Source organism: Eriocheir sinensis, chromosome 9 (genome assembly GCF_024679095.1).
Source record: "Eriocheir sinensis breed Jianghai 21 chromosome 9, ASM2467909v1, whole genome shotgun sequence".
Classification (NCBI taxonomy): Eukaryota; Metazoa; Arthropoda; class Malacostraca; order Decapoda; family Varunidae; genus Eriocheir; species Eriocheir sinensis.
Genome location: NC_066517.1, coordinates 19,398,305 through 19,410,868, shown reverse-complemented (window position 1 = coordinate 19,410,868; position 12,564 = coordinate 19,398,305). Strand labels below are relative to the sequence as shown.

General features: G+C 42.2%; 1 protein-coding gene across 3 annotated transcripts in view; it reads left to right on the top strand.

The window, feature by feature from the left end:
• The window catches only part of LOC126996094 (DNA mismatch repair protein Msh3-like), a 250,738-nt gene extending 239,444 nt beyond the window's left edge, over nucleotides 1-11,294 (top strand). For all 3 annotated transcript variants that reach the window (XM_050856215.1, XM_050856214.1, XM_050856213.1), the window contains 17 exons: nucleotides 98-215; nucleotides 415-594; nucleotides 1,365-1,495; nucleotides 1,876-2,135; nucleotides 3,100-3,263; nucleotides 3,767-3,973; nucleotides 5,347-5,499; nucleotides 5,976-6,150; nucleotides 6,781-6,968; nucleotides 7,506-7,626; nucleotides 7,784-7,896; nucleotides 8,014-8,110; nucleotides 8,347-8,598; nucleotides 9,053-9,210; nucleotides 9,448-9,749; nucleotides 9,892-10,057; nucleotides 10,332-11,294. In XM_050856215.1, the coding sequence (XP_050712172.1) occupies nucleotides 98-215; nucleotides 415-594; nucleotides 1,365-1,495; nucleotides 1,876-2,135; nucleotides 3,100-3,263; nucleotides 3,767-3,973; nucleotides 5,347-5,499; nucleotides 5,976-6,150; nucleotides 6,781-6,968; nucleotides 7,506-7,626; nucleotides 7,784-7,896; nucleotides 8,014-8,110; nucleotides 8,347-8,598; nucleotides 9,053-9,210; nucleotides 9,448-9,749; nucleotides 9,892-10,057; nucleotides 10,332-10,452 (2,906 nt within the window). In that variant the 3' untranslated portion in view covers nucleotides 10,453-11,294. The remainder of the gene's footprint in view (nucleotides 1-97; nucleotides 216-414; nucleotides 595-1,364; nucleotides 1,496-1,875; nucleotides 2,136-3,099; nucleotides 3,264-3,766; nucleotides 3,974-5,346; nucleotides 5,500-5,975; nucleotides 6,151-6,780; nucleotides 6,969-7,505; nucleotides 7,627-7,783; nucleotides 7,897-8,013; nucleotides 8,111-8,346; nucleotides 8,599-9,052; nucleotides 9,211-9,447; nucleotides 9,750-9,891; nucleotides 10,058-10,331) is intronic.
• Nucleotides 11,295-12,564: the final 1,270 nt, after the last annotated feature.

The window sequence follows — 12,564 nt, the reverse complement described above, 5'->3', positions numbered from 1 at the left end:
TGTTGGATGAGTCTAGGAAGGGCAGGATGGTGGTGGTTTGGATATGGATAAATTTTTTTCTTCTCCCATTTACGTCCACCTCATTCTTTTTCCTCAGATCCAGAGCCTGAGGAGAATGGGGTAACCTCTATGGATGTGGATGAAGTGGAGTCGTCACCAGAAACTTCCCAAAAGAATGACAAGAATGGTGTTGGGAGCAGACTGGATTCTTTCAAGTGAGTAACACCTCCTTCTTTTCTAACCTCAACAAGATATATATTACAAGTGAAACCAACATCTTGCCCTAACCTTTTGTATTGCAGTATAACACAAAGCTGCTTACACAATATAGTAGTGGAATCTACATTAATATAAAAGCATTCAGTTTGTCATGTCATTAGTATTTAACAGAATAGATCGGTCAATCTTTCCCAGGAACACAAACAACAGCAGCACCAGTCAGTCTTCGTCCGTTGTGGGCCCGTCCTCCTTCAAGGCTGCTCCCCTCAGACCGTTGCCCGGGATGAAACTGACCCCCCTGGAGCAGCAGGTGGCGGACATCAAGAACAAGCAGCCTGACGTCCTGCTGTTTGTCGAGTGTGGCTACAAGTACAGGTCTGTGCTTCCCTGTGTGCTGTGTCTTAGAGCATCTTACAAGCTCTCAGTCAGTCAATCAGCAATTCTTGGACATCACATTTATTTAACAAGGCATCAAAGACAACCAAGTCTCACTGTAGGTTTCTGTCAACGTCTTAAAGATTCCCAGTCATTTGTTAATTTGTGTCTCCCTAGTGAATATTTCTTGACCTGAATACTTTTCTAACAAATCACTTTTTTTTTCCAAGTTCCCTAAACAACATTTACCTCGTGATTTAAAGTTAACATTTGTGCTGCTATCATTTACTTTGCCCAGACCTCCCGGATTTTGATTTTGTTGGACAAGAGTCCAAAAAAAAAAAAAAAAAGTCCGGGACACAAGATGGCAGCGTAGGACATACGTCTAGTACTGGACTGTACACAAATCTACTACGTCACACTCAAGTTGTTGTGCTACGATGTTGTGCGTGGACGATCTCTTTCTTCTTCTGCATGCCACCACCACAACACAAAAAACCATAACCATGCAGCGAGGTGTAGGGGGGGGTGTGTTTTGTGGGAGGATATATAATAGGTATAGTCCGTAAAGGAGGTGAACCCCGGGACATTTTCCATTGCTGGACATTTGCCATTCCCGGACAAGCCTTCCCCCCTTTTAGTCCGGCAAATCGAGGGTTGAGTGTACTTGGAATTGTGACATCACATATTCACTCTACAAGCAAACAATCAAAGGCATCCATTGGAAGATATATTCATGTCAAAATCTGATTCAATCTCACGCATTACAGGTTTTTTGGCAATGATGCAGAAATTGCTGCCAAGGAACTGAACATCATTGCTCACCTGGACCACAGCTTCATGACGGCCAGCATCCCCACACACCGCTTGTATGTGCACGCCCGGCGGCTGGTGGCCAAAGGTGTGTGCTCTGGGCAGGTAACATAGGGGAGGCATGAAAGCAAGACAAAAAGAATCAAATAATCAAAATAATGAATGTTTTCCAATCTTATTTTAACAGCACAGCCCTTCATAGAATAATGCAGATTGAGTAATGCTTTTTTTTTTCATCTTCTTTTTTGTCACCTCTAGTGAAGGATTTTTTCACATATGCAGGCCATGATATATAGATACATAGCAATTATTTGGAATGGATGCATATAAGTAAGGTTCATACTTTAAAATAACAAGGAAAATCATCACGGAGGGAGCATAAGAGATATTAACACTGACAGACCATCAAGTCATTACACAGACAAGAAGAAGGTAAGGCAAACCACTAATGTTTCCTTCTCCTCTCAGGGTACAAAGTCGGGGTGGTGAAACAGACCGAAACAGCCGCCCTCAAAGCTGCAGGAGGGAACAAGACGGCACCCTTCGGACGGAAACTGACGGCACTGTACACTCGCTCCACCCTGATCGGGGAGGACGTGACCCCTGGTGTGGGCGGGGCAGGCCTGGAGGATGGGGACGTGTCGGAGGGGACCACGGCCATGCTCCTGGTGCTGAGTGAAGTGAAGGGCTCCTCGGGGAAAGACGGCGCTGTTGTCATCTCCATAGTGGTAAGTATATCTTTTGGGCACTCATTTCTACTTTCTTTATAGGACCAGCAATTAGCAAGCTTTTCTAGTTTTTTTGTTTTTTTTTTTTTTTTTTTTGTTTTTTAGCTGCTTTACTGTAAAAAAAAATGTTATCTATCCTTTATCTTTTTGTTATTAGAATGTTCAGCTGGGTAATAATAATCCCCTTCCATGCTTCTTGGCTTATTAATAACAGTAACAACAGGAGTCATGTGAAAGAACTGCCGTGGTGCTAAGTGTAGCCCGTCCTCTTTGTTGGCTAGGAACAAACTAGCTCTGTCCTGGGAGTGCATTAGATGACAGGGACGCCACTTGGTAGATAAAGGAACAGAGGGATGCACCTAGCTAGAGTCCCATTACTAGATTATTTGTGTTGTGTGCTTCCAGGCTGATTTATTAAACATTCCAGGTATAAGACTTTGTGCCTATCTCCTTTATGAACCAGAATATATCCATTTTGTTTATCTCAACCCTCCTTATACACTTTCTCCTTTTCCTCTGCATTGCTATATTGTTCGTGTTGTGTGCTTCCAGACTGATTTCTTAAACATTACGCATATAGGACCTCTTGCCTATATCCTTTTTGAACCTGAATTTATCTGTTTTGTTTATCTCGACCCTCCCTATACTTCTTCCTCTGCCTAGCTAGAATCCCTTTGCCATATATTTGGTGTTGTGTGCTTCCAGGCTGATCTATTAAACATTCTGGGTACGGGACTTCTTGCCTATCTCCTTTTTGAACCTTAATTTATCTGTTTTGTTTATCCCTACACTCCATACACACATCTTTCACTTCCTCTGCCCTTATTACTTTATTGTTTGTGTTGTGTGCTTCCAGGCTGATTTATTAAACATTCTGGGTACAGGACTTCTTGCCTATCGCCTTATTAGTAGCCAGAACTTATCCATTTTGTTTATTTCAACCCTTCAATGCTACCTCCTCCAGGCCATCCAGCCCAGCACGGGGGACATCATTTATGACACGTTCGAGGACTCCAAGACAAGGACAGAGCTGTTGAACCGTCTGGACCACCTGCAGCCCGTGGAAGCCGTTGTGTCACCCAGCACCTCGGAGCTCACCACTACCACCATCACCACATCAGCCACCAAGTTAGTAAGACAGAAGTTGTGTTAGAATTTTTTTTTTTTTTTTTTTTATTTATTTATTTTTTTTTTTTTCCCCACCATAGACTCAAGGGCTAATGCAATAGAGATTAGCACCGAGGCCATGTGCAGCTGTATCGTATGATTCCAACTTTACTTACTTTTTACCATGAAGCTGTTTCCTTACTGTAAGAAATAGAAAAAGTTGGGGAAGGGGACATAAACCTAAAGTGACATTGAGCTTGTCTTGTGTTGGTTGGTAAAGGAGAATAAAAATACAATTGTCAAAGAAGAAAGAAAATACAGATAACTAGAGTTTGATTGTGAGATATGTAACAGATGAAGAATGTTATGTGCAGGGATATTTTTTATTTATTTATTTATTATTTATTTATTTATGTTGGTGCTTTTAAGTGAGGTGTGTAGATTAGCAAACATATTATTAGTTAGTTGTGTATATTACCATGAAACAAGCATAATTACATCACTTTGCCCCTCGTTGCACTCAGGAATGACGACTGCATCCGAATCGAGCGCCTGGACGAGAGCAAGTTTGACTACAGCAACTCACTCAAGCTCATCGTGACCCTGTTTGAAGACGAGGAGGAGAAGGTGAAGCACATCTCCTGTCTGCCGTCCAGTGTGGTTGGCTGTCTCGGTGCCACGCTGCAGTACCTCGCCGAGTTCAAGCTTGATGGCATTGTGAAGATGGCCGGGTGAGTCAAAGAAGTGTCCTTTCCCTCTATCATGACTATTCACTAATGGCATCCACCTCTATTTTTCTTTACTTCTGCTCATAGGCTCCAACGTTGCCAGATTGTCGTACTCTGCCTCTTATGTTTGCCGATTTCCGACCCAATAACTGCCTTCATATATGTTTATCGTTGAACCTGTTAGCAGTGACGGGCCAAATTTGGGGCTTTACCGTGTACCAGCGATGGGCCAAATTTGTGGCTTTACCGTGTACCAGCGACGGACCAAATTTGTGGCTTTACCGTGTACCAGCGACGGACCAAATTTGTGGCTTTACCGTGTACCAGTGATGGGCCAAATTTACGTCTTTACCGTGTACCAGCGACGGGCCAAATTTGTGGCTTTACCATGTACCAGTGACAGGCCAAATTTGTGGCTTTACCGTGTACCAGCGACGGGCCAAATTTGGGGCTTTACCGTGTACCAGCGACGGGCCAAATTTGTGGCTTTACTGTGTACCAGTGAAGGGCCAAATTTGTGGCTTTACCGTGTACCAGCGACGGGCCATATTTGTGGCTTCACCGTGTACCAGCGACGGGCCATATTTGTGGCTTTACCGTGTGCCAGCGACGGGCCAAATTTGTGCCATGATAAAGACCCCCCAAAATAGATGATCCATAAACTGATCACAAATACATTGATACATATTATGAAATGGTTTGCATGAGTGAAGATTTTTTTCTCATTTTTCTCGCTTAGAGGGACCTTTAAGAAACATGGTCCCTGCAGCTACCGGGTTAAATGGTTAATTATTGGTGTTTTTTAGCAATAGTTGTGGGTCAAAAAAACGGTAAATATGATGCTCTGAGTACGAGTAATCTGGCAACGGTGCTCATGGCCTGTACGCCACAAAAGTCACTCAGCAGCTTGTGGCATAGTGTTCTAAGTGTGTATATTGACAGCCTAGAGAAGGGTTCAATACCTTCTGCCTGTGAGTGTTTAGTCTAGCTAAACGGTTAACGATAGCTAGTTGTGTGATGTGTTCAGTGTTTAGTATGAAAACCTGTATTTGTAGAGGATGATTTTCTTAGTTTCTTTTACTCCTACATTGAAGAAACAATTTATGCTTGTGCTGTTCTTTCTATTTGTCCATATTTATGTTCATTCTCATGTGGATATTTTATTTGGTGACATTTTAGAAGACAAGTTACTGTTTTCTGTGGTTCTCATAATTACCAAACCATTAAGTAACGTATTCCTACACCCCCCACAGTTACCAGTGCTCTCTTCTTGCAGTTCCATTCATAAGTGGTTTGTTTTCAAGATATTTGCAGGACATTTAGAATGCAAAGTAGTGTTTCCTTTGGTCCTCACAGTTACCATTCTCCTCTTCCAGGTCCATCGAGAAATACAGCTCCAGCCGTCACCACATGCGCCTCTCGGGGGCCACACTGCGTAACCTGGAGGTGCTGGCCAACGCATCAGACGGGGGCACCAAGGGCAGCCTCTTCTGGGCCCTGGACAACACACAGACAAAGTTTGGGTCCAGGTGAGTTCTGATTTGCATTGCTATTTTTCATCATCATCAGTACCTCATATTCCACATAAGCAAGCATGGGTGATAAAGAATACCTTAATGAAGTTTGGTATGGTGTGTTAAATGGCTTTTGAGGCTGCCAAAGTGTGCAGTCTTGGAAGGAAAACTTAATGGGTTGTATTATAAGACATTTTGCCGCCCAAGAACACATATTTGACAAGGCTTTCATAGGAGTTGTGGGCATTTCCAGGAGTAGTTTTATGACCCTGGTGGTACTTTGACCCTTCTTCTGTATTGTGAACTTAAAGAAACACTCATTAGAACCCAACTGACCCCCTCTTTGGCCTTTAGAAATAGCTGATGTGAGAAGCAAAAGTGTCTTACAATATCGACCTATATCACCATGGAATGTGAAAAAAAAGAGAAAATTTCCTCATGTTACAGGCTACATCGTACTATTATTATCTTCTTTTTCCCTTTCCCCCAAGGTTGTTGAGGCGGTGGGTCACACAGCCTCTGCTGGAAGCGGGAGAGATCAAGGAGCGGCAAGACATGGTGGAGGAGATGATGACCTCAGACGCCCCAGTGCTGGTAAAGCTGAAGTCTGCCCTCTACAAGCTGCCAGACTTTGAAAGGGCCATCACCACCATTTTCCATAAGAAGGTAACCCGGCAGAATGAAGTAGAAATGGCTATCTATACTTAACCTGGTAGCAGCACGGATCATGTTTCTTAATGGTCCCTCTAAGCGAGAAAAATGAGAAAAATCACCCCTCACACAAACCATTTCATAATATATATCAAAGCATTTGTGATCAGATTATATATCATCTATTTTGGGGGTAAATATCATGGCACAAATTTGGCCTGTCGCTGCTACACGTTGAAGCCACAAATTTGGCCCGTCGCTGCTACCGGGTTAAGATAGTCAATTTTCTCGTCTAAGTTAGCCTTTGTTTGTAGTCCTGTCTAGTCCAGTAATAGACATGGGACAAGCTTCTAATATGCTTCCCACTCTGTTGTCTTTGTTGAATTCTTTGTGTTCCATGATTTGCTTCTGTTTTGTTTCCTGTATTTACCACTATCACTTGTATGTGGTATCCATTGAGTGCCTTGTGAGTTCCTTGTGTTGCTGTTTTTCTTTGTTTTCTGGATGTCAGTATTTATCACTTCATATGTCCGTAACTTTTTTATCGAGAACATTCTGTGTTCTTTGTGTTGTTGCTATTCTGCTTGGTGTCTAGTTTGATCACCTAGTATTTATGTTACTTTATCCTTTTTAATAATTCCACAGTGCAGCCCCCATGAGTTCTGGCTGGCAGTGCAGGGCCTCAGCCGCCTCCACTCCGAGCTGTCAAGAGTTGGAGGGAACGTAGAGGACAGTGTCACCTCCCCCGGCCTCGTGGAGCTCCTCCGGGACGTGCTGGATGGGCTGGCTAACGTCGAGGCCTACGCAGCTAATATTAACGAGGCCAGTGCAAAGTGAGTTCCAGGGAGGAGGCTTAACCACCACTAGGGTTGTGTGGTTCAGTTTTAGGAAAGCAGTTGTATTTTATGTGCACATGGGGCAGTGAATGCTTGAAGTTCTATTGTGTGTCTGTATCTGGCAGTAAAAATCTGTTAATATGGATGCTACTGGTCCAGAAGCAACATTTGTCAACACCCACCTGTTAGCTCATGAGGGATTGTTATTGTCCTGGCCTTTTATATTCACTCTCCTGTTACTCTTTTATTGTTCATATCCATGTCTGCTCATCGAGGGGACTCTATTTGGGTCTTTAGCATTTTTTTTATTTTACCTTGGTGCCCTTTCATGAATCTCAATAGTAATAATAATGATAATTAGGACTAATGGCTGGTCCAGTTCTATTCACATTTTCACATTAGCTAACTTCTACTGTGGCTCACCCGATGTTTTTTATTTATTTGATTTGAAGTCCCATGTTTTGAGTAGCTTTAGTGTGGCTATCAATTATTTTATTATTAATTGCTTTCTTTTATATAATTTCTATCTTTCAGAGAAGGCAAGAAAACTACACTTCTGAGGGATTTCTCAGAGTACCCAAATGTTATAGCGAGGCAGCAGGAAATAGCAGATATGGAGCAGAAGCTGAATGGTCTTATTCCGGATATTGCAAGGGTAGGCATATAAATGGAAACGTCTGTAAATGTCATTGGATGGCTTGTGATTGTGTTTTAAAGCTCTAATACTCTACATGTTTAACCGAGTAGATTCATTCATGTATCATTATTATTATCAGTCTCATGTTTTATGGATGGGTTGTATTGTTTTGCAGACCCTTGGAGTTCCTGCCTTCAAATACACAACAGTGTCTGGCCTCGAGTACCTCATTGAAGTCACCAACTCACGCCTCAAAGCTGTCCCCAAAAACTGGTCTAAGATAAGCTCGTGAGTATTTACATTACTCCATCCATTGTTGCTAGATTTCATTATAATGATTTTGCCTAATTCTTCTCTTATTTGAACAGTGAAATGTTAATATCTTTACTTTCTTTCCTTTGGCAGGACAAAAGCAGTCAGCAGGTTTCGGTCTCCTGAGATAGAGAAACACTTCCAGAGGCTACAGCAGCTGAGGGAACAACTGCAGATGGACTGTCATGAGGTGTGTTGTGTTACTGATGATCACCGTCCTTGTCTCTGATTTCATAATAATGTTGCTGTATTCATTTAGTCAGAATAATATGATGTCAAGTCCTCAGTTATTAGATTGTTTCAGATATGGGAAGAGAGGAAGTGAAGAGTGCAGTGAACAAAGCCTTTCTATACATTATGGGTTGAATAATGAAGGGAATGATTGGCTTTGAATTCTCCAATTAAAGTCTGGAATTCTTTTTACAGGCATGGATAAAGGTGCTGGAATCATTCTCCAGCCACTACCATCGCCACCGCCAGGCTGTGAGGTCCCTTGCTACCCTGGATGCCCTGGTGTCCCTCGCTGCTGTGGCCAAAGCTCAGGGCTACTGCCGACCCACTCTGTCAGAAAAGGGGAGTGGCGGGGCGATGCTGAAGATTGTGCAGGGCCGTCACCCGGTGGTTTGTCAGATTCAGACAGGGGACGAGCAGTATGTAGCCAACGACACCAACATGGAGGTGGGTGTGGGTGTATGTGTGTGTCTGGGGCATAATATCCACCAGCTAGCTTGTTCCCTCAGCCCTGTCACCTCCTGGAGTCATTGCTGATTAGCTAATGATATGTATGTAGTCTTTGATAGAAAAAGATACTTAATTCAAGTTATATCTCATAGTTATGTTAAGTATGATTTATTTACATAGAAATGGTTGTAACCGAGTCATTGGATATATTTGTGACCACTGCTATGCTTGGTAAAGGGCAAAGGAGGAGGTCAGGTCTGGTGACACTTGTTGGGAGGCAGCCACTGTAGTAAAATGGTGCTGAGGAGGTCATATTTAGCTCTTTGGGGCAACTTTTCTTTGAACAGGTAAGTACATCCTGGCAAAAGATAAATACACAATCCTGGTAATTTGATAACCGGGTAACTTTAAAGCATGAAGTGAAAGTACTGTCATTCATCCTTTGCCACAGGTTGATGGGGAGCGTGTGATGCTTGTAACAGGGCCAAACATGGGCGGCAAGTCTTGCTACATGCGGCAGGTGGCCCTCATCGCCCTAATGGCCCAGATGGGAAGCTTTGTGCCAGCCGAGTCAGTTGACATGACTATTCTGGACGGCATCTACACAAGGCAAGTGGAAGGCTGCAGCGAGTGAGAACAAGATAGCATCCTTTACCTCTACTTTTATTGTAGCCACTGATATTTGATGTTAGCCGCCAAGAAGCACCTCCAGTCTCTGTTCTTCGCCATTTATGTGAGGGATCAATATTTTTTTCCTCCAAATATATCTTTCCTATCCCCTCCAACTCAGTTTATCAGGACTCCACCCAAACCTGTTCTTCCTTTGACCTTATCCTTCTCTCCCAGGATGGGCGCTGCGGACGAGATCTTCTCTGGACGCAGTACATTCATGGTGGAGGTTGGGGAGACAGCTGACATAATGCGAGAGGCCACCAAGGACTCTCTGGTGATCCTGGATGAGCTTGGCCGCGGCACCTCAACACATGACGGTGTAGCAGTGGCCATGGCAGTCCTGGACCACTTCCTTAACCGTGTTGGCTGCCTCACCATCTTTGTCACCCACTACCTCCCCCTCACCGACTTTGGCCGCATCTACCCATCACAAGTGGGCAACTACCACATGGCATTTATTGTGAATGATGAAGAAGGTAAGTTGAATCGTTAAAAAGAGAAAACAATAAGAAGAGTGATGCAAGAGTTTTAGTATATGAGGTGTGTGTATGTAGGTTGTACTATCTAATGATGCAGTAATTCCAGTAATATCCTTTCTTCCCTTCTTTAACTTAACAGAGAACAATGGAGTAGAGGCTGTGACCTTCCTGTATCAGCTGACCTCAGGGAGTGCCGGCCAGAGCTATGGCCTCAATGTGGCCCGCCTGGCCGAGGTGCCCCAGCCCATCCTCGTCCGGGCCTCCGAGAAGTCAAGTGAACTGGAGAAAACTTGCATTTCTAAGAGGTGAGTGACAGGACATGCTCAGGCTTGCTCCTTTTGTCTGTGTGTTTAAGTGTGTGTATTTGTTATTGACTTCAGGTTTGTGTGCTAATTCGTACACATCATTCCAATTAGTATTCTTTATTCTAAAAGTTGAGCCAAGGCTTGAAAAGTAAATATTGTCAAAATTAAGGAAGCCAATCAATCCTTAGTTTGTTTACAGTCACCTGGACTTTGCATTTTAGAGATTTCTAAGGGCACAGTTGTATTCTCTTACTGAATCTTCTTTGCATTACAGGAAAAGAATAGAGCTCTTCCAGGAGTTAATGACGACCAAAGACACTGAGGAACTACGGCAGCAGCTGACAGTGCTGAAAAATATGAATGAGGGAATAGATAGTGGAGTGGAGAGTGGATAGTGGAGTGTCTTAAGTTTCTCCCTCTAACTTCAGCAAGACTGAAGTGTTTAAAAAGTACAAGTGAAAGGTGGTAGGGGGCTCAGTGAGATTAGGTAAGGGAAGCTGAAAGTGGGAGATACTTAAGGGTAATATTGTAGGAGGAACTGAAGAGGCAAGAGTATTGTAAGGGGAAATAAACTGTACATAAAATCACCTCATGGGTAAATAGATACTGTAGTGGGAGTTAGCTTGACATGAAAAAATGAAGAAGGACTTTTTTGTGGTCATCTTATGTAAGGAATTAAATCTAGTAAACAACAAAGTAGATCAGAGGAAGTAAAGGTGTCGGTGAAGAATAAAACCATTCAGGGAATTTTGGGATGCCTAGCTGAATCATCATGAAAAATTCTGAATCCATAATTTTACCATGAGAATCTTCTTTAGTAGACTTGAAGTAACCACAAACCATTAATTTCAATTCACAATAGTTATCAATGGGACATTTTGTTGGTCAATTAGAGACATTAGTCATTTTTACTTTGTCTATCCACTGTTTTGGTCTCTCTCTCTCTCTCTCTCTCTCTCTCTCTCTCTCTCTCTCTCTCTCTCTCTCTCTCTCTCTCTCTCTCTCTCTCCAAAAATGTCATCATTACATTATATACCATCATTTTCATTATCACTGCCATCATTAGTTTCACTTCACATCATTAACCAAGTGGTGGAAATCTCTCTCTGGTGTGTTGTAGTTTGTCTTCATGGCATGCTGTGTTTTGTGGAATGAATTCATGTACTAATAATTGCAGACTGATGATTACTAGTGCAAGGGTTACAGTTTGTTTTTTTAATAAATATAATCGTCGATATGAACATTGTTTTCTTCACTCCCATTTACCGATTTAACATTAGTGAAGCAATGAAGAACAGAAGCTGCAGGGAGAAGAAGTAGTTGGTGGAGGTCTCATTTATGAAAGCAATTTGATTCCTGTGTTTTCAAGTACCTATGTATATTGATTTCCCCAGTGAACAGAAGCCATCATACCAGTGTAGCAAAGAGGATACCAGCTGATGGAGTAACTTTTTTTAACCTTCATTCTTTTGGTAGTTTTGTGAGTGCCTGATCCATTGCACAGCCTATTACAGCACCTATGTATATTGATTTCCCCAGTGAATAGAAGCCAACATACCAGTGTACCAAAGAGGATACCAGTTGATGGAGTAACTATTTTTTAACTCATTATATTGGTAGTTTTGTGAGTGCCTGATCCATTGCACAGCCTATTACAGTACCTATGTATATTGATTTCCCCAGTGAACAGAAGCCAACATACCAGTGTAGCAAAGAGGATACCAGCTGATGGAGTAACTATTTTTTAACTTTCATTATATTGGTAGTTTTGTGAGTGCCTGATCCATTACACAGCCTATTACAGTACCTATATATATTGATTTCCCCAGTGAATAGAAGCCAACATACCAGTGTAGCAAAGAGGATACCAGCTGATGGAGTAACTTTTTTTAACTTTCATTATATTGGTAGTTTTGTGAGTGCCTGATCCATTACACAGCCTATTACAGTACCTATGTATATTGATTTCCCCAGTGAATAGAAGCCAACATACCAGTGTAGCAAAGAGGATACCAGCTGATGGAGTAACTATTTTTTTTAACTTTCATTATATTGGTAGTTTTGTGAGTGGCTGATCCATTGCACAGCTTCCTCCCCATTTAAGATTAATCTGTATGGTTTGAATTTTGCCCATTCCTCTTCTAACACTTTCTTATGGTAGCCGCGGAGTACATAACTGTAATGGGAATGTCTTTAACTCAGTAGGACATACCATACTGAATAACACAATTGAGGTTATAAGCAAAGAAGTGAAAGAACATTATAAGTATTGAGGATATGAGTAAAAAGAGAGAGAGAGAGAGAGAGAGAGAGAGAGAGAGAGAAAGGCGACCAGCCCAATTGAAAAGCAAAGTGTGTGAACCTACAAAATGATACAAACTAATAAAGAACAAAAAAAAAGCAGTAGAAGCAAAGAACAAGTATATTGAGGATGAGTAAAAAAAAAAAAAAAAAGAGAGAGAGAGAAAGGAGGCGACCAGCACAATTTAAAAGCAAAGTGTGTGAAC